Raw genomic sequence first — 21,786 nt, 5'->3', positions numbered from 1 at the left:
TACTCTAAGGAACAATCCAAAGCTGGAGCTCCACCGAGGACAAGGATGGGAAGATGGAGGATCTTTCCCTTGGATTTGCCTTATTTTCAGAAATGTTGGGCCCATTTTCATGACATAGAATTTGAAATTACTGTTGATCAACCATTACTTTTGAACTATTTGGCTCTGGGTTAAAAATACCTATTAAAATATGATGCCTATTTTCCATGTTATTCAAGCTTTTGCAATTCTTCTATGAAATAAAAAATTTGACTATAAAATACTGCTATTGGCAGAATATGAAGTGAGAATCGGGCTACTGAGTTACTGATTTAGAAATCTGTTCATATCTATTCAGTTTCTGGGACTGAATGTTAGAAATTTAGATGGCAAAAGGAATATTATTATTTTAGCATCTCTTTTCTGAAAAATTTAAAATGGTAACAGCCCTTAGGTGGCAGCAGATCTGTGACAATGCTCATGAGCCACTGTCATGGCCTGTTTCTTCCTCTTCACCATTAAGGTGTTAAATTTAGAAAGACAGACATCCAGAGGCACAGTGTGAGCAGAATTCAGTACTGCTTCTAAGTGAGTAATGGGGCTCCTGCTGAGGAGAGGGTGGCACTGTAAGCCAAGGGCAAAGCCCTCCCGCCTGGACGCACTCAGATGTTAAGTACCTTACTTGCCTCCCCAGGAATTCCGACAGAAGTCTTTGGACTGGGAGAAGCAGCGTCTGATTTATCAGCAACAGGTATCTTCTCTGGAAGCACAGAGGAAGGCTCTAGCTGAGCAGTCAGAGATAATCCAGGTAGGCTTGAGCCATCGAATGCATGGGTCTTGACTGAATCTGACTTAACACCATGCTCCTTCTGATGGACGCTATTGTCTTACTTAGCTTCTCTCTGCTAGTCTTTGTGTGCTCAGCCTCTACTTGTGGCTTAGCCTCTTCAGCATCTAAAACACTCAAATTCCTCATCTCCTCCTGTCACCCTTCTAGTCCATCTTCACTCTCCCAGTCTTGGTCCCCACCCTACTCTCCCCTCATCTTTGTCCTCTGTCTCCCTTTTTTCCCATTTCTTTCTGCCTCTGTCATTTGTTTTTCTGACTCTGCTTCTGTCTGAGCTTTGCTCATCGCCATGGCAGCTTGAGTGCTTTGGCTAAGGAGCCTCAGCCAGGGAGCACAGCTAGTTTGCCTGGAAAGACTCTCACTGCATTGGTAAGTGTCATAACGGAAAGTAGTGTCTTGGTGGCTACAGAAGGGCTTTTTTTTTAGTTAGTGGTAAGAATTTATAAAAACTAATGATTCCAGCAAAAACTAAATGGACACTGAATTTAGGATATGTGTTCTTGGGAGATAGCCAGCTCCTTCACCTCTTCGTTAAAATCAAGAATATAAGGAGGAATGGACAGAGGGTGGTGAGTATATATAGCCACCCTCTTTTGTCTGCTGCTGGATGCTTATCGGGTGTGTATGTTATTTGTCGTATAACAATCCATCCGCACTGGTACTTATCTCATTTCTAGGATGCCAGAACAGTCGGGGTAAGTTCAGAGAGCTAGAGGATGATGTTTGGCTTTTAATTTATTTTATGTATATGAGTACACTGTCACTTCCTTCAGACACACCGGAAGAGGGCACCAGATCCCATTTCAGATGGTTGTGAGCCACCATGTGGTTGCTGGGAATTGAACTTAGGTCCTCTGGAAGAGCAGTCAGTGCTCTTAACCGCTGAGCCATCTCTCCAGACTGAGCCTTCATTTTTAAACCTTCATTTTATTTTCTTTTTAAAGCATTGGCATCTTCTTTGTCCCTAAAATGCCAGATGTCTGGTACACTATTGTGTATAAAACAACTCAGCTACACCCCACAGAGTGAAGATCTGTTTCGTTATCTGCAAGAAGCTACTGACCAAAGTAGGACACTGGAGCCTTCTGGGGGCTTGGGGTAGGACTGGAATCAGGGTCTAACGTGATTGAGAAAGTTCTGTGTTCTTAAGAGGCTATGATACACTGCTGTAACCTAATTACACCGTTAGACTAGGAAAGAACAAATTGGGTTTTTGTTCTTTCAATCCTCATTTTACTCATGTTTATTGATTATATAATCTTTAAGTCACTGATAACAAATTGCTATTGTGATTAATTCCATATAATGCAAACTTCACTGTTAGTAAAAGTGGAGTTTTTATTTAGCAGTCACTCAGCTAGAGCTAGAATAAGATAGCTTTAAAGAGCTGACATCTATGTGCCCACTAAGGATATTTGAATTCTTCTCATAGTTTTATTTTACATAAAGTTATCTGATTAGTTAAAAGTATTACTTATGAATGTATTTCTCTTTCTCCTTGGTAAACTCAACAAGAATTAAAGCTTCCTGTGACTCAGTTTGTGTCAATCAATGCTGTATGCTTATCTTTAATAAATATTTAATTAAATCTCTGTTACTTAGTGTTAATAATTGTTATCATCTTGCCAATCTTGTATGTAAATGAGCATTAGAAGTTTATAACAGAGATTGTACCTAATTTTCTTTTCAGTGTGATATTGAATGCAGGGCTTCACTCAGCCTTGGCAAGCAGTGTACCAGTGAGCTAAATCCCAGGCCATCCTGACTGGCTTTCTGAGTGCATTAGTGTTAACAACATGCTTTCTTTTTTTTGTGCAGCTGTTCTTTGAGACTTCCTCCTTTTTTGTTTTAAAGAGGGACATGGCATTAAAAAAAGATTGATTTTCTTTTATATACATGTATTGGTATTTTGCCTGGATGCATATATGTGACCATTGTTGTACAGTGCCACAGTGCCAGAGCAGGGCATTGGATTCCTGGACTGGAGGCATAGATCATTGTGAACTACAGTGTGAATGCTGGGAACTGAACCCAGGTCCTCTGGAAGAGCATCCCATGGCGCTCTTATCCAAGGAGCCACCTCTCCAGCCCAGTTCTTTCACCTTAGAAAGCTGAAACTGGGTACACTTTTACTCTTATTAAACTGTTACAAAGCAAATCATGGCATCAACTCATTTTCGAACAGGTAAGGACTTAAAATCCCTATAATATGACAGGATAACATCAATGGGATAAAGTGACATAACGTAGTACTCAGTCTGTGCAGTTTTATCCAGCTGTCTAAAAACTGCTCTTTCACATGTGGCTGTTTGAGACAGAATCCAGTTGAGCTTGACTCATTGTATTTAATTGATATACAGGACAGCAGAAACTCTGAGAATCTGAGTAAATGTTATGAGAAAGAAGTGAAAAAAATTCCTATTTTTAACATTGAAGAAGATTCAAAACCAGCTTCACACACTTTGAGTCATATATTTGTTTGGGTTCATCTATGCAGCTCTTAAAGTTTTATACTCCATGCTTGTTTTAGAAAAAAAAAAAAAAGATGAGTGTTCTCTGTCTTGGCCCTTTTTTTTTTTTTTTTTTTTTTTTTTTTAAAGTAGTTTTGGAGCTTCAAAGAAGCCATTGTTACAAACACATTGCTTAAGAACAGTGGGGTTTGAGGCAGCAAAGGGCTTTGATTTTTCCATTGCAGCACCAGGTCCTTAATTGTCTATCAGGGTCGCACTCAGATGTGTCCACACAGGCCATAGAATACCTGTAGGCAGCAGCCTGAAGAGCCTACAGGACTCTGAGTTCAATGCGCACCATGCCCCTGTTGTATCTACTGCCTGGCATACTTTGGCAGAAGTGCTTTCTGTCTCCCTAACGCAAATTGCCTTAATGATTTCCTTACTTTCACTGACATTTTGTGTAGATGAGATAACCCCACCCTTCATTCAGTAAAACAGTGCTGAATGCTTAGCCAATAAGGGAGATTTCTGCTCTCTTGAAAGAGAATACATTTGTGCATGAAAATATATATTTCAAATATGTCTACCTGTAAATATATCTAAAGCTAGCCAGTTAAGAGGAAGAATTTTAGGAGTTGTTTCTGTGATTTTCTGACTTGGCTTAAGGTTAAAAGAGGTATTTCTGGGATTAGTGCCCCTGTAGGAATGAGTGAGTTACACAATTTACTATCTTGTGTAGTTAGATTAAAAAGGTAAAAAGAAATGTAAGATTAATTTTAATATATTTTATTTAACCCAGTATGTCAAAATATTATCAGTTCAAAATTTACATTCTTTTTAATAAGTCGTAGACACTCCACTGTGTGTTTCATAGTTAGAACATTCTTCAAGTCAGACTAGCCAAAGCTCAGTGCTTAGTCCCCTTATGGGCGTAGTAGACAGTAGAACTGGGGTATCCTTTCTAGTCCATGAAAATACTGTCTTTTTGCACGAGTGAAATAGTAGATCAATAAAAGAAGACTGTTGATTTTCTAAACTGAGGCTAATTCTAAGTAACCAATGGAGACTGACTGGTTACACTGTTAACACGGCTAAAGCTCAGTGCTGAATTCAGATGACAGTGCCGTACAGTGTCAGTGTTGAGGTCTCAGCTTATGTGTTGTCTGTCCTCCTGAACAGCTCCAGGACTGGTGGACAGGTTAGGGGTGGGGTGAGCTGAGGTGCAGCAAAGGACCACAGCCATTTTCTCCTTCCTGCCTTCAACCAATATTTACATTTACTTATTCCGCAGAGGGTTCTGTGTAAGGCTTCCTCTTGGGAAGAAGAAGGTCGGATTGATTTTGAGTCTTTTGCCAATTGCTTGCATAGTGGCTCATATTGAACCTGTTCTGAGTCTTCTTTCCCATGTCATTCTAGGGATCTGGTGGAAAACAAACTGCTTCCACCCTGAGGCCTTGAGCTTGAATTTACATAAAATTATTTGTCTGTGTCTTTGCCTCTCCCTTTTCAGGTATTTTTTTTTTTTTTTTTTGCATCTACTTTGTGTCACCGTATTGTAAGGCACAAGAGTTTAATCCTCAGTTATGTACAATAGGATCTTTAAATCTGTAGCAGATGGATTTTACAGAGATATTTCTGTTTGAATTTCTAAAATAAAAGTGGGTGCCTTTCTTTTAGGAGATGTTTAAAATAAGAGAAGTTTAACTTTATAAATGATTTATGTCCATTTCTGATGTATAGATGAAAAACCAGTCTAGATACTGAATTAAAACTTGAAAAAAACAGAATGTGAGAAGCCAAAAATACTTCGGCTGCCATGCAGAGCCAAAAGGTTAGGCACCGTACACCACAGGTTGTGAGACGGCTGCTGAAGAGGTCTTATTTGAGCAGAGTTCAGTAGGATAGGCCACTAAAAGGAAACGTCGAAACCTGCTGATAGCCAAGCCTGCCTAGGAGTGACTCTTTTCTTTCCTCAGTGATTATAATTATTGATTATTCTTCTGTTATCTCTCTTTTCCCTATTAATAATCTGTATGTTTTTAGGCTCAGCTTGCCAACCGGAAACAGAAATTAGAGTCTGTGGAACTGTCTAGCCAGTCAGAAATTCAGCACCTGAGCAGTAAGCTTGAGCGGGCTAAGGACACCATCTGTGCCAATGAGCTGGAAATAGAGCGCCTTAATATAAGGGTCAAGGACCTGATGGGAACCAACGTGACTATCCTGCAGGAGCAGCGGCAAAAGGAGGAGAAACTGAGGGAGTCTGAAAAGTTACTAGAGGTGTGTGTTAGATTGAGTAGGTTAGGGGTATGTCCTAAAGCGAGGCCCCAGAATGCTCAGCTTCCTCCTTGGGCTGAGGCTGATGGCTCAGCTCTCGATAGCTGTATTAATACTGTCCTTGTCATACAACTTATAGTCAGCCTCCCTAGTTGATTTTCTCATGAAGTAGAAACATTGCAATATTATCTGACTTTTTTTCTGGAGTGTTTTGCAGGCTCTGCAGGAAAAAGAGCTAAAGGAAAGTTGTAATAGTATCTTTCTTTTTTCTTGAGTGTTTTGCAGGCTCTGCAGGAAGAACAGAAAGAGTTGAAGGCAAGTCTTCAAGCTCAAGAAAGCTTCATTCTTGATGCAAAAATGCAGGAGAAACTGCAAACGAAACTAAAGGCAGTTGACACTAAGCACTCAGTAGAAAGGTCTGTCTGACCCTTAAATGTTATTCTGCTGGTCCATTTGATGGTTTGACATTGAATGCTGATTTTAATATAGAATATTTTCCTTTTTGTGTTTGATCATCTTGCCTTATTTGATTTTAATTTTTGAGTTAGATTTTTATTGTCATAAACTTTGCATAGATGATTTTGTCTCCTTTTCATTTAAGTCTCTAAGATTCTGAGGATCATAAGATTGGAAAATCCTTATTCTCTCCTTGTTGAGTCTTGGAGGGCCTCCCTGCCTTAGGAGACTAAGGGATGGTGAAAAGTAACTGCTTGTCACCAGCCTGAGCTAGCTAACCTTTGAAAAGTGACTTTAGGACTGGAGAGATGGCTCAGCCGTTAAAGGCTAAGCTCACAACTAAAAATATAAGAGAAGTGACTTTATTATTATTATTATTATTATTATTATTATTATTATTATTGCATTACTACTACTACTACAACATTTTGAAATAGGATCTCATGTATTATCCCAAGGTATCTTCAAAATTATTATGCAGTTGAAGATGACCTTGAATTCCTGATCCTCCTGCCTTTACCTCCTAAGTGCTGGGATTACCAGTGTTGTTACCCCACCCAGTCTCAGGGCTTCAGTAATGCCCTGGGAGTTCTCTACCAACTAAGCTATAGCTCCAGCCTGGGGTTTATTTTTATATATTCATCATAGCTAGGGCAGGTTTATAATAAAAAATAATAGAGAAAATGAGCTTCCTTTTGTATAAGTCAGATATGCTTCTGTTCTTGCCAGACTGTATTGTAAAGTTTCTTTGATAAGGAATTAAGTGAAAAAAAAAAAAAAGGAATCAAGTGTCAACAAAATGGCTTTGCTATTTTATGCAGCTTTTCCCCTTGAAACACATGCTAAATCCTAGTAAAGATTAAATTGCTGATGACCGTGATTGTTCTCCTGGTATTTTCCCCCCTACAAAACAGACTACATACCAAAGAATTCTAAGGAGATTAATTATAAGAATAGTTGGGGCAACAGGCTGGCTTTGCATTGTTCGTTTGCCAGGATGAGAGAGCGACCTCTTTCCTCCTCCTCCTTCTGTTCTCAGGTCTCTGGAGGACTGTCAGGTGGAGAGGAAGTACAGCTCTTCAGGGCAGGGAGTCTTGGATAATGTGCTCTCCCAGTTGGACATAAGCCACAGCAGTGAAGAACTCCTACAGGCAGAGGTGACTCGTCTTGAAGGCAGGTAGATAATTAGCTACACATTTAAAACTTGAAGTTGGGGTTGGGGATTTAGCTCAGTGGTCCTCAGCTCTGGAAAAAAAAATAAAACTTGAAGTTGTTAGGGTAAACTTTGATCTTTACATTGACTTAGTAAAACAGTGCAGTAGTGAAAATGAAGTTGTTTTCTCTCTAGCATTCACAAATGGCCTGACTCTCTAGTTCACTGAGAATACAGAAGAGACTGTCCTATCCTTCTGCCAGCTGCCTGCATCTGGGCCTGTGCTCTGTGGAAGTATTTGAGACTGACTTGCTCCTGCCGTGACTTTCTCTCTAGGGCTTTCTTCAGTGGTTTATATGGACAGAAAGTATTCTGTAAGCTTTTTCCATTTTGAAAACAATCCCCTTTACGTCTCTAACTCCATCAGAATGTTTCCTCTTTCTCTGTTCTTCAGAACCACATTCTTGAAGACTTGTGTATTCTGACTGTTCCCACTTCACCCTTTACCTCTTAGGTCCCATTCAGTTTAGCTTTCCTTTCCACTCCCTCACTGAAACTGTTCTTGGAGGAGACACAGTGGGCATGTCTTTCTTCCTTCTTTCTCGTTTGTGGTGTGATTTAGATTTGCTTGGCTATGAATTGAATGCTAACTAATGGCATAGTGTATTGTAGCATAGCGTGGCATAGCATGACATAGCATGGCATAGTGTGACAGGTAATGTTTTTTATTTTAATTTTTTTTTTTTGCCGTAGTTACAAACTTTATTTTGTTTGTCGTATTGTAAAGGTTCTATTGGAAAGAGTTTGACATTTTGTTTTAAACTCATAATTGCTTATATACTATTTTTTTTGATATGGAAAGAAAGATAAAATATTTACATAAGCTACTAGCTTTCAGACAAACATAACAAGAAAACATACCACTATACACTTTCTAGGCTGACTTGATACATTGTATCCTTTTGTTTTCATTTTGCTGCTTCTAGAAAGCACTACTATTCAGTGTGCTTTGTTTGTGCAGCCCTCCGCTTTGCACCTTTCAGAGTGGGTGAGACACTTGTGATCACTATTGAGGTGTATGTGTATGCTTTAGACTGAGTCAGAGAAAACTTACTGTTATTATTACTATTACTAGTATTGTTATCACTTTTTTTAGACAGTTTTTTGTTTTTCCTGTGCAGCTTCGGCTGTCCTAGAACTCTTTTCTGTAGACTATGGTGGTCTCAAACTTAGAGATTGGCCTGCTTTTACCTCCCAAGTGCTTGGATTAAAGGTGTACTCCACCTACCATGTGTGCTAAATAAAGCTTATTATTAGTCTTTTGATATTGGAACAAAATTTATGTTTTAAATTATAGTTGTTGTATCTTCCCCCACCCTCCATTGGCTTTCTGATGATCTTCGTGGTCTTCTTATCAGGTTCAGAAGTTGTGCCTCTGGGTTTGACCTCCAGCACTACACTGAACACCTTAGCCCCTCAGGTCCTGCTTTTTCCATGAGTGGCTAGGACACTGATTTTACTCTTCTGTTAGCCTCAGTGTTTAGCATATTATAATCATAGTGCTAAATAGATAAATATACATTCTACAATTTCTGGAAATAAAATTAGAATGAATAAAGACAGTGTTCAGTAAGAATGGCTTAAATTTTTTTCTTTGAAGAAACTAGTGAACAAGAAGCTGCTGTAAACAGTGTGGTCTTTAGTTTGAATAGCACCTAAAACAGGAAAGGTGGCGCTTATTCTTGGTTTTTGTGTTATTGTACTACAAAGAAAATATCTTTCTTTTATTTTATTTTATTTTATTTTTGTTTCATGTGCATTAGTGTTTTGCCTGCATGTATGTCTGTGTGAGGGTATCAGAATTCCTGGAACTGGATGGAGTTGCAGACGGTTGTGAGCTGCCATGTGGATGCTGGGAACTGAAGCTGGGTCCTCTGGAGGAGAAACCAGTGCTCTTAACTGCCTAGCCGTCTCTTCAGCTCCCAAAGATGATCTTTTTGAATGATAACATACCTGGCAAATTTGCTGTGTTTGTGAAACAATGCAGTACTAAGCATCCGTAGAACAATTTAGAAGTGTGTGCTGTAGGGGATAAGGGCTAATGGCCAAGTTTGGCAGGCATAAGAAGTAAAATGTTTTAACCATAGAGTTTTCAGTTTCAGAGACAAAATATTCATGTTAAAGAGTTGAGGAATTTAAATTAGCATATTTAAAGTAGAACATTTCTAGAAAAATTTATCTTCAAGTTATAAAAATTGAATTATATAAGGCAAATGGGGGGCAGGGGTTAGGTCGGAGCCAATTTAGTTTCTGAGAAGGTATGGTCATCAAGGGTCAGGGGAAGGAAGTGCTTTGTGGTGAGGGATGATTACACTGATACAAGAGGCAGGCACGGAGTGAACGGCCTGATGGCAGAAGTAAAGCTTAGCAGTTTGGGTGAAAAAGATCCTGTCAGAAAAGAGCACTGGACTGCGAGGTGTGCTGCCTTCGTGGTCTTAAGTCTCAGAAAGATCAGCTCTTGAGTAAGAATAATGAGCTGGGGACTCTTTTAAGAGTTCTTGTGGTTCTGCAGAGTATGCAGGGTGTGTGTGTCTGTGTGTTGCTAAGGGTGATGAAGTGTGAGTCTGTTGTGACAGTCCCTGGTGGCTTTCCCTCTCTCACAGAGCCAGAGAAGACCCGTACAACTAGAACAGAACTGTTAGTAAAGCTGCAGTGTCTTTATACTTCCGTAAAGTTTAAATGAGGGGAAGGAGTGGAGGAAAACACAGAGGACAAAACTACCTCAGTGCTGACATGGTTTGCTGCATCAGTGATAGGGGAATTGCAAGTGACTTAACTATAAAGTTTAAGGTGCTAGTAGGAGGTATCTTGGGCATCGAGAGGGTACACTTAGATAATCCATCTCATGAGTTTCAGGAATTTTATTTATATGTGGTTGTATTTCTGCCATACAGTTTGGAATCTGTGAGTACAACATGTAAACAGCTGAGCCAAGAACTGATGGAGAAGTACGAAGAGCTGAAGAGGATGGAAGGGCATAACAATGAGTACCGGACAGAGATAAAGAAGGTGAGAGCCTGCGTCTGTGCCGGGCTCAGGGCTGGGCGGGCGGCGCTTAGTGAGGGATGAGCTCAGGACACTGTCCGATGGTCAGTGGAAGAGCGTGGCAGAAGTTGTGAGGAGAAGCTGCTCAGGGGACAAGGAGGGTAAGAGAGGATGATATAGGTGATCAAAGTACATCGTGCATGTGGGGGAGTGTGAAAGCCTGTACATTAAAAACGTGATCGAATATGTTCATGATGATTTCTAAACAAGTGTATTTATTATTCTTCAAAAAAGATATTATATGACGTATCATTTGGTATTTTCTTATTGGCTAAAGATGAATATATATTTCCTTTGTGCTGTGGAGTAGTTAATGTCCTCATTGACTCTTGAGTTATTCCGAGCCTTTTTATTAAGGGGTCCTGTCCCCTGTGTGCTGACGCACTCTAATCCTGGCCTTGGGAGGTGCAGACACAGGATAGCAGGGCTGGCCTGGGCTACACAAGATTGTCTCAAAATACCAAAAATAAATAAAAATTTTAGGAGGATTTATTTGGAGGATTAGTCTTGTTATGTAGCCCAGGCTGGCCTCAAACTCATGATCCTCTCGCCTTTTGAATTCTAAATACTGAGATTAGAGGTGTCTGTTACTCTACTTGGCTTAATTTGTGTTTTTCATTACTTCTTGAGATTATTGTTAGTTCGTGTGTGTGTGTGTGTGTGTGTGTGTGTGTGTATGCATGTGTGTATGCATGTGTATGTGGGTGTATATGTGTGTGTATGCGTGTGTGTGTGTATATGTGTGTGTGCATACGCATGTGCGTGTGTAATCCAGAAGTAGATATTAAATGTCTGCCTATTGCTCTCTCCCCACACCCTTACCTGCCTCAGGGACTCTAACTGAACTCAGTATTCATTGGCTGACAAGCTTAGCTGGCCATTGAACTCCAGAATCAACCTGTGTCTGCTGTCTTTCTCCCCCGTGCTGGGATTATAGATGTACACAACCTTCCAAGGTGAATTTTATGGGCGGTGCAGGAATCTAGACTGAGGTCTCTCTGCTCCTGCTTGCAGGCCTGTGATAGACTAAGCCATCTTCCTTAAAGGTTCTCGCCCCTTTCTGTCTCTTATTTTTCTGTTATTTCTCTTCTGAGAAACAGAAAACTAGATAAAGAAACAAACAAAAACCTAAAACAAACACGCTTTAATTTGTTGCTGTGAAAAGAATGAAAGTCTTTTCATAGAGACTACATAAATTAGACATAGACTTTGTCATCGACCCCTGTGATTGAGTAACACATGTTCTTCTAAGACCTAATGCATGATTTTGAATTTAACCACCAAATTTTCAGAATAGTTATACAAGTTGGTAAATTGATGATTTTATGTATATTTAATCTAGGAAAAATTTTATGTCTTAAGGTAAGATAAACATTACCTTATTTTATTAATTTTTTTTATATTTTTCTTTGTTAAATTCTATATATTTTAAACATTTACTTGTCAATTTCACACATACACACACACACACACACACACACACACACACACACACACATACACACATGTACGTACGTACTATGTATTGTATCATATTTATCTCCGGTACCCTCTTTTATTCCCTTCTGTGATCTCCTTCCCTATGTTGTCTCCTTCTTTCTCTTTGTGTTTCTACTGAGTTTAAGTAGGGTTGCTTACATGATCATTGATAGGGAGTTATCTACTAGAGCAATTTACCAGTGACTACACTATTGAAAAAAGTGACAACCCTCTCCTGGCAGCCATTAACCAGGTGTTTTTCTCTCCAAATACTTTGTTCTTCTGGGGCCTTGTGTATGCTAGGCAAGTGCTATAACCTTGAGCTACATCTCTAAACCTTGGTTGTTGAGATGGTGTCTTCCTGCAAAGTTCAGTCTGGCCTTGCGACCATTGGCCAGAGCAGGCTGTTCTCAATCTTAGGGTCTTCCTGTGTCTGGCTCTGCCTCCTAAGTGTTAGAATTATGGCTGTGCAGATTCATATGCCTGAATCCTAAATACTTTCTCTGAACTTTTAATGTTTCTTTTGTGCCTCTCTACAGCTGAAGGAACAGATTCTGCAGGCTGATCAGACTTACAGCTCTGCCCTGGAAGGAATGAAGACGGAAATCTCCCAGCTAACCCGGGAGTTGCACCAGCGAGATATCACTATTGCTTCTGCCAAGTGTTCCTCCTCAGACATGGAAAGGCAGCTGAAGGCAGAGATGCAGAAGGCGGAAGAAAAGGCCGTAGAGCATAAGGTAAAGTCCACCCAGAGCTCTCCACTTAATGTTTGCTTGTTTGTCTTAAATGAATGAATTTATTCAGGAATAACTTCCTTACTTACTTCAGTGAATTTTTAGTAGATACCTGCTTTGGGCTGGTTAGCAAGCAGGACAGTGAGGGTTGGTGGGGAGGTCAGATGAGTACAGACAAGTGGTACACGGGCAAGGTGTTGGTGGCACAGCTGAGGAGTTAGTTATCTAAAGATCTCGATTCCTGCAGGAGAATGAGAAAGCTGGAAGGGACCATGCGGAGCTAGTCTGATGCAAGACGTGGCCTGAGCAGTGGGCCAGGGCCCACCAGTCAAGGGGCATGGGAGTGGATGTGCTGTGGAGATGCTGGCTGCACAGTTGGCTCGGCTTTGGGTTGGATTAGACTAGGGTAACAGAGGAGACAGGAAGAAGCTGTTACTGAGGGATGGAGCTCAACTAGCTGAGTAATGCCCTGTAAGGAGGCAGAAAATGGTTGTGGTGTTGTGGTGGATGATGCATTCTGTAAGAGATGCCGTGATGGGGAAGCTAGTGGAGCGGACATTGGTTTGGCACATTTGATTTAGATAAAGCCTGAACTTTCATATGGAAAAATTGATTAGTTGGCTCCACTAAAAGCCTGAGATTCAAGGGTTGGCCATTTAGTTCTGGAAGTCCTTGCATGAAGGTGGCATTTAAATCCCCCTCCCCAGCAGCTGTAGTGAAAAGAGTGTGCAGAAGAGTGACTTGGATCAAATTTAGGAGATTTCTCAGTTGGGGTCAAAGAGTGAGATGGAATTTTAAAAGAAGTAGCAGTGAAGGAGCTCCCTAATCTGCTGAGGAAGAAGGCTGTGAACGGAGGCAGGAATCTTATAGAGATAGTCTAGCAGAAAAGCTCAGCAGAGTGAGTAAATGAATGTTTTATGAAAGGGCAGTCCCACGTGGTATTGGCAGTAGGAAGTCAATGAGAGGCGGACGCAAGGCGTGGCTTAGGGTCTTCCCATGACTGAAACTTTGCTGCCTTAGCTCTGCCCATCACTGAGTGACATTTGATCACATGCATGCTGGTTTACCTGCTGACACACCTTTGACACACTCTTAAAAAGTATATGTGGGGCCTGGGAGACACCTGAGGGAGTGAAAGCCCTTTCTCTGCAAGCATGAGGACCTGAGTTGGGATCCCCAGAACCTATATAAAAAGCCAGGCATGGCTGCGTGTTCTCTTTGTTAGCCTAGTATAGCAGCGGGTGGGGACAGCAGACAGTCCTGAGAACTTGCTGGCTCTGGTCTCTGCAAACACACATGGAAGGCACACCTGTGCGCTCATGGGCCTGCAACACACACAACACCCCATATGTACGTACACACAGTTTAAAAGTTTATCTATATGGATAGAGAACGTACACTAGAGAAAATTATATGGAAAAGCTTTGTAAGTATCTTTGATTTACGTGCCCCCCCACCCCCACCCCCGATTTTCCTTTCGCAGGAGATTCTGAGTCAGCTGGAATCTCTCAGATTAGAAAATCGCCGTCTCTCTGAAACAGTGATGAAGCTGGAACTGGGCTTGCACGAGGTATTCACAGTGACACATAGCTTTTGTAATGTGAAGCCTTTGAACGAAACTGTTAATGTTGATGTTAGAAGGAGGTAGAATTAAACTAGTTTGAGCAGTCCTTTAGTAGGTAGAGTCTCCAATGAGATCCACGTATCCTGCTGCCAGAGGACGTTTTTGCTGTAGCAGTAGGATATTGTTCCTGTTGTGTGTTAAGATGCATACATAGTCTGTGTTCTCAGCAAGTAACGTGTCTGTAAAGGGTTCAGCATGGTGCTCACAGTAGTTCTGAAGCGGACTTTGGGTGCTGCTCTCAGTGCTATGTTACTGTGCTCAGTGTCCTTATTATAAAGCATGCCGTTCCTGAAATAATTTAGTCTTTGTTGTATTTCTATGAACCATATTTCACTTATTCAAATATTCTAGAATACTTAGTGCTAGATTGAACACAGGGTAAATGATCAAATTCTTGACTCTCAAGACATTATATTAATTTAGTAGAGAATATGAGAAATACATATAAGCTACTGTGAAATCAGATCAGGATTGGCTAACGGACAGTATGATGTTCATATTGTAAAAGTCTTACAGCTTATAAAATGGTGCATCTATTCTGACCCATCTTTTCTTGGTATAGGTCAAATGTCTGAAGATTGAATTCTTTTTTTCTGAACTTCCAGGGAGTATTCTGCCTCCAAAAGGATACACAATCACAAAAGGCTCCCTATCTGCTCCCAAGTAATTCCAATTTTACAGTCATGGAGGCCTAGAGCGAAGAAAGTACAAAAGGCTAGGAGAACACTTTATTTCAACTAGGAAAATGGGGGCTATTTTCATAATCTTTCAGATGGGCAAGATTCTCTAAGCATCATGAAGCCATAAAGGATTGTATAACATAAAATGTAAAATTTCTGGATGGTGAGGGCTCTGTTAAAAAACTGACAGTAGAAGCCAAGTGTGGCGGCCCATGCTTATAATTGCAGCCTCTTGAGAGGCGGAGGCAGGAGGACCAAGAGTTCAAGGTCACACTGGACCAGACCCTGCCTCAGAATAAACATAACAACAGAGGGGCTGGGAGTGAAGCTTAGAGGGAGAGCCTGGATTGACAGCTCTAGCCCTGGGAAAGAAACAGCAGTTGAGGATCAGTAGGCCATATGTAGACTGGCTACCAAAGTGACAAGTGAGAATGTCCTACAGGGCGATAGGAAAGAGGCCCGGTAGGAAAAGGACAAAGAACTAAGTAGATATTTCATAGAAATGTAAATTCAAGTGAGCGAGTAACCAACATTTTTAAAAATAAAATTTTCTTGCTAATAGGCTTGATAGTGATTTAGAAAGTTAATATTTGGCCTCTCGGCAAGTATTTTAAGAGCAGGCTCTCCCATGCACATAGAGGTGGTCTTCAGTCCAGTTGAGCCATGGACGTGAAGCTTGTAAATACATGCAGCCCCAGGTCCACCTCAGTGTTTCCACCTGTGGTATTAATAGCCACGTTCTTCAGTGTCCTCAGCAGTTTGTATCCCCAGAGAACCCCTTACAGGAGTAAAAGTTCAGAAATGGGCACAGCAGGTGTTGTGAAATAAACTGTTCACTTAAATGGTTGATTTGTGATTGTACTCTGAAATATGCTGTCATTTAAGATAGAAATATTCATTTATGTTTCTACCACTCCACATCCCTTGATTCTATAATGAAAACAAATTCTTTAAAGCAAAAACCCACATGGATGGGAAAAAATAGAGGAAACAGTAACCAAACATTTAACATATTTAATATAATTTTATTTTTGTGTGTACGGTGTGTGATTGTGTCTGCTTGTGCATGTGTGTGTATGTGTGTGTTGTGTGTGTACATGCACGTATATGTGTGAGTGTATGGAAGCTAGGGGTTGATATTGGGTGTCTTCCTCTATCATTCTCTACCATTTGTATTGAGGAAGAGGCTCTCACTTGGACTCTGAGCTTGCCAATTGGGCTGGTCTGACTAGCCAGCTTGCTCCAGAGATCCTGTCTCCTTTTACCAAGTACTAGGATTACCAGCAGTCTACCATGTCCGCTCGGCCAGCATTTACATGAGTATTATAGATCTGAGCTCTGGTCCTCTTGCATGGCAAGTACTTTACCAACTGAACCATTTTCTCAATCCCATAGCTAAATATTTTATAAAGTCTTATCTAGGAGATGGAAGATGGATGGAGGCAGGGGTGGGGCAGGTGGCTAACCAGCTGGCTGGCTTAATGACTAGATGGATGGATAATAAATGGATGAATTAGTAAGCGAGTGGGTAAGTGGATAAGCCAGTAGGTGAGTGAGTGAGAGTGTAGCCAACAAATGACTTTGTATGCCCTGATAAAGCCAGTACTGAGTGCGTAGTAATTTGTGGACTAATATGGTTTACATTATAGTGTTCTTTAAAAAATGTGTCATTTGTCAGTATTAGAGTGGCTCCCGGTTCACATTAAAGAACTGAAAGATCCCAGGAATGTTAAAGGCAGACTGCACAGGGTTCTGTGGTGCTGAACCTGTCCTGAACCCTTAATGGGAGACTGACCCTCTTTCCCTACTGAGTAACTGAGTACATGCCTTACGCCCCAGTTGTCCTGCCACCTTTCCCAGTCATGTGCCTGGACTAATTGTTAGTGAGGTAATAGCCCTTAGAGATTTCAGAAAGATGCACAGAGAAGTTTATCTTCTTTTTAGGTATGGGCAGTGGTTCTCAACCTTCCTACAGCTCTGACCCTTCAATACAGTTTCTCATGTTGTAGTGACCCCAACAGTACAATTATTTTTGTTGCTATTCATAACCATAATTTTGTTATGATATGAATTTTAATGTAAATATTTTTGGAGAAGACGTTTGCTAAAGGGGTTATGACCTATATGTTAAGAAATGCTGGTTTAATGATTTCAGATATCAAAATGGTGAAAATCATGTCACCTTTAGTTTCTCTGCTTTCAGAGTTCTTCATACGTTACAAATATCTGTACAGATTATCAAAACAGAATTACTAGGAAATGCCTTTTTGCATGTTACCACCTAGGAAGGTGAATTTAATTTTCCAAATTACTCTAACTATCTTAACGAAGGCAGCAGCTGTGGTGACTAATATTGGCCACTTTAAAGTTGAGTAGTGGTTCATAATGCAGCCCTGCACTCTACAGATACAGCGCTGGGTGGGCAGTTGGCAGTGCAGCCGTGTCCTGGGAATACACTTCTCTGAGGTCTCGTAAAGCATGGACAGCTACTAAGAGGTCTTGTCATTCCTAGTCTACAGCTATATTACACACTAGTGAGTTGACAGGTAAATTACATTTACCAGAGCTCTATTGACTAGCTTACTTTCACAAGTTTTCTTTGCAGAAAATGAAATATGTTAAACTGTAAAGATCATTCATTATAATTTTGTAGAATGTTAATTAATGAAAAAAAATTAGAAAGTAGATGTATATTTTCAAGAAATATGATGTATGATCATAGAACTAAGACCAGTTCGTGGTAGAATTCCTGCCATATAATCGAGTCTTGGCTTTTATGTTGCTAACTTCATGTAAAAGTACATGCCAAGAAGTGTTTTAAATGAAAGGGTGTTTACTTTAAAGCTACCCCTTTGGCCACAATTCTCTTTAGACCCTCGTGTTTAAATTACTTTCTTTGAATTAGTTCCTTAATTTCCTCCCACAGGTGTGTGTGAGGGTGGGAAGAAGACTCCTCATTCTTCTTGATTTCCTGTCTTCTGACTCTTGAAGCTTTCCTCTGCCCTGTTTCCATCCCTTGGATGCTCGTGTACAGAGGGAAGCCACCTTGCCTTTAACCTTGTTCCTTCCTTCACTCTAGGCAGACTGGTGCTTTTCCTGTGCTCATCTTAAGAGGGCTAAAGACAAATCTTTACTTTCTCTAAGTAAAGCCATAGTTAAAACTAAAACAGAAAATATTTTAGCCAGCACTGTTGTAGATTGATCATAATTACCCTTAAACATACTAGTGATTCTAGTGTTCTTTTTTTATTAGGCAAAAGAGATTTCACTAGCAGACCTTCAGGAGAATTATATTGAGGCATTAAATAAATTAGTGTCTGAAAATCAACAACTACAGAAAGATCTGATGAGCACCAAATCTCAGCTGGAGCATGCTACTCACATGTGCAAAAAAAAAGATGGCAGGATCTTTAACCCAGCACACAGCAGAACAGTCGGGTTCAAGAATGCAGAACTTAAGTAAAGTTTCTTAAAAGTCTCTTTGAAGTGTGTGTGCTACAGTGTCATTTCCTGCTTTGAGAAGACTTTCTGGCTTAGAGATGTGCAGTCATCACAGGCCCTGGTTTAACTGACTGCAGGGTGCACAAGCCACTCAGGTGCTTCAGCCCTTGTTTCATTGCAGCTTTTGCTCTGTGCACCCTGACTGTAGATGGAACCCCATCTTGTTCCCCAGAGTCTTTTCATGCTGCCCCCCCCCTCATCACACCTGTTCCACAAGAAGTAAAATGTGGCTTTCTTTAAAAAGTGCCCATTGTATTTTCGATCAATTAATTTTAGTTGTTACCATAAGAAAGGTTATTTCAGTGAGAAGCCACCTAGCTTTAGTTTGTTCTGTGTAGCTTGGGTGTTTTCATACCAGAAGCCTTTGTTGGCACCTTCACCCCCACTCTCACCCACAGTGACATTATGTGTTTTCTCTGTGCACGGGGTGCCCTGGCCCTGTTCCCTCTGAACCATAGTGGCAGCTCGTTTGGACTCTGCTGGGATGGAAGCATGGGAGCAGAGCCTGAGTGAGTGAGGAGCACTTGTCTCCAAGTGGGCTGTTCATTTCTAAGCAAGAGTCTGGCTGCTTAGCCCCTTATGAACATGCTTCTTTCAGCGTTTATTGGAAAGACACGTTGCTACAGTTTTTCATTGATTTTGTTTTCCAATCTGCTATCCAGGCCAACCCATGGCCAGCACAGACATGATGGAATAAAGACTGAGCAGTACAAAACAGGTCACCACTCGCCTCGAGGACAAACGTTGGATAGCATAGACCCCGTGGCCAGGGGCCCCAGCCCCCTGAGTTGTCACATCAGCCCCGGCAGCTCCACCATCTCTCTGCCTTCCAACTCTGTATGTCAGGCTCGCTCTTTGCCTTCAATGCTAGATATAAATGATGCCAACTTTTCTGACAATCTGTCTGACTGTGCGAATGACCAAGAAGAGTTTGTATCTTCGGTATGAAAACTTTCTCATCTTAATATTTATTTTTACTTTTAATTTTAAGATAAAGAGGGTGACTTTTTTCTTACTGGGTCCCAGACAGTACCCCAATATTGCTTTCGTATTTGTAGTTTTACTTGTGAAGGCACATTGAACCTAGATGACTTGAGATTCAAGTTCTAAAATTCTTATGAGTGTAGGTATTCGTTGACTTTAGTCCGCACCTTCCTGCCTGCCTTTCCCTGAGAGGGCTGACCATACCACAGGGATTGGATCAAGGACTCTGTCTTAAGCATGGATAGTGAGGAAGGAAAAGAGGGGCTGTTGGGAAGGAGCGGTGGCCCGGGGCTGAGGGTATCGCATCTGAGGTGCGCAGACCATGATCTGGGTACCTGTTAGCCAGAGGCTGTCTTTGACCCCATGCTGGTTCCTCCTCCCCACCACTAGGCTCCAGTGTTCTTTACCCTCTGTGGGGAAGCCCGGTGTTGGGTTATTCATTGCCTGTTGTCAGCTGTGCTGTCTTTGTGAAAGTTTAGTAACCTTTGGTTTTGTTATTTGTTTTTTAAATGTGTCAGCAATTCTATGGAAAGATTTTCCTGTAGTTTTCAAAATAAATGTCATTTTACTTACATATAGTTAAAAAAAAAAAATCAATGCCCTGAAAAGAACCTTTCTTTAAAGTTTGGCACCCGACCTTCCCTGCCCTGTGATGATGTGGATGTGATTTCACAAATGTCACCTTTTCCAGTTAGTGGGAGCATCATGTGCTTCCTTCAGAAGTCAGGTACTTGATGGTCACACTCTACAGGGCCAACATAGCACTTGCCTGTTTGACTGCCCACAGAGCTGTACTGTGGCCCTGCTGTGTCCACGGGTGAACACACAGAAAGCAGGAGAGCTGACTCCCACTCTCCTAATGGAGAGAGCAAAGGTGGCCTCATGTTTTCATTCCTGTCTCAGTGTTCACGTGATGATGGCAGGTAACACCCTGTTGTGTGAGAGCTTTAATTCCAGCACCAGTTACTGTGGTAGCCTTGGGAAAGTCATTTCTCACGTCTGAAACCCATTTCTGTTTTGTCAAATGGAGACAACAGGGTGTATATATGTTTATACTGTGTGTGTTTATTTCCCCTGGAGGCAATGATTTGTGCTAACTCAGCGTTTAAGGTGACTTCCAAAGTATGACATTAAACGAGAGCAAAGTGCATGTGCTAGATTTCCTGTGTTACCTTCAAAAATCTGAGATCTGAAATATCACCAGAACCAAGAGTTGCAGATCAAAGACCTTGGAGTGGAATTTTAAGAAAGGGAAAAAATATTGATTTTTAACTGGCATTTAATTTGTTTTCTGTAGATTTTCAGTGCTTTAAAGTGAGGGTAACGTTCAGAGTTTTGAAATAGCAGGCATTGGCTGTATTCTGTCAGTGGCAGGCAGCCATTCTGGTCTAAGCTGATACTCTCAGACTACTGACCACATTTTCTATACACTTTACGTGGACACTCTTTGGGTCAGAAAGAAAGAACTCTCCGGTGGGATGTTTTCAGAACTTGTCTTTTTTTCTTTCTTGGCATTAAGATGAAAATATCTCCTCAGGAAAAATTCCCCCTTTAACAGGGCTAGGCAGAAAATATCAAAATGTCAGGGCATTCACCCCTGTCTCCTAACACGTGTCCTGATTTGTCCCTCTCCCAGTGCTCGATGCCCGTCTCTCCACTGGGATTGATAGCTACCAGGTTTCTAGAAGAGGAGGAGCTGAGGTCTCACCACATTCTAGAGCGCCTGGACGCCCACATTGAAGAACTGAAAAGAGAGAGTGAGAAGACGGTGAGGCAGTTCACAGCCCTCGTGTAGTGCTGAGCAGCCACACACAGAAGACTGGTTCTAAAGATCTAAGAGCAATGGCTGCAAGAGCAGCACTGAGGAATCTGCAGATCGGGCACTTAGGTATTTTCACTGGCTCATTTGAAGGACTGCTTCCAGTAGTAACCTGTGAGAATAAACTACCTTGCAGACTTTCTCACATGAATATTTATTACCACAGAGCAATACCTTTTCTTCCTGACTTACATGTGAATAGCTGTGTACTAATTAAAATAAAGATTTTGCTATACTGTTTGAAAATAAAGTAACTACAGAGCTTCCCTTAAAGGAAGTATGTAGCGGAAGCATGCCTGTGAAGTTACTCAGCTTGCTTCTTGCACTGTCTCACCTTGTTAGGTGCAAAGTTTGGCTACAAGTGTGTCAAGGGGCAAGGAGGCTTTTGCACACCCTGAAGGAGAAGAAAGGATTGCACAGGTCAGAGCTGGATTTAGTGTATGGACCTCTGGGACATCTAGTCTGAATGCTCAGCATTTGCATGCTGAGGAGAGGGTCAGATGGGAGACAGGATTTGAAGCCACATTGTTGATAACCAAGGAGGGCATGGAGAGAGGAGAGCAGGTTCTAGGCAGCTAAGGATCACAGGAGCCAGAGCGACATAGAAGTGGACCATGGAGTCAGGGCAAGGAGAAGACTCATGCTGGACTTGCCAGCTCAAGGGCCTCCGCTCCCTCCATTCTCCCTGCTAGAGGGTC

General features: G+C 41.3%; 1 protein-coding gene across 52 annotated transcripts in view; it reads left to right on the top strand.

The window, feature by feature from the left end:
• The window catches only part of Cep63 (centrosomal protein 63), a 51,469-nt gene extending 30,131 nt beyond the window's left edge, over positions 1–21,338 (top strand). For 12 of the 52 annotated variants that reach the window (XM_087561316.1, XM_087561308.1, XM_087561314.1 and 9 more), the window contains 10 exons: positions 674–787; positions 5,323–5,556; positions 5,839–5,969; positions 7,049–7,186; positions 10,117–10,231; positions 12,286–12,483; positions 13,964–14,050; positions 18,038–18,243; positions 18,948–19,227; positions 20,906–21,338. In XM_087561316.1, coding sequence (XP_087417442.1) covers positions 674–787; positions 5,323–5,556; positions 5,839–5,969; positions 7,049–7,186; positions 10,117–10,231; positions 12,286–12,483; positions 13,964–14,050; positions 18,038–18,243; positions 18,948–19,227; positions 20,906–21,064 — 1,662 coding nt within the window. In that variant the 3' untranslated portion in view covers positions 21,065–21,338. 52 annotated transcript variants of the gene reach the window in all.
• Positions 21,339–21,786: the final 448 nt, after the last annotated feature.

This window comes from Rattus norvegicus, chromosome 8 (genome assembly GCF_021556685.1).
Source record: "Rattus norvegicus strain SHRSP/BbbUtx chromosome 8, alternate assembly SHRSP_T2T, whole genome shotgun sequence".
NCBI lineage: Eukaryota > Metazoa > Chordata > Mammalia > Rodentia > Muridae > Rattus > Rattus norvegicus.
This window is presented reverse-complemented; position numbering and strand designations above follow the sequence as displayed.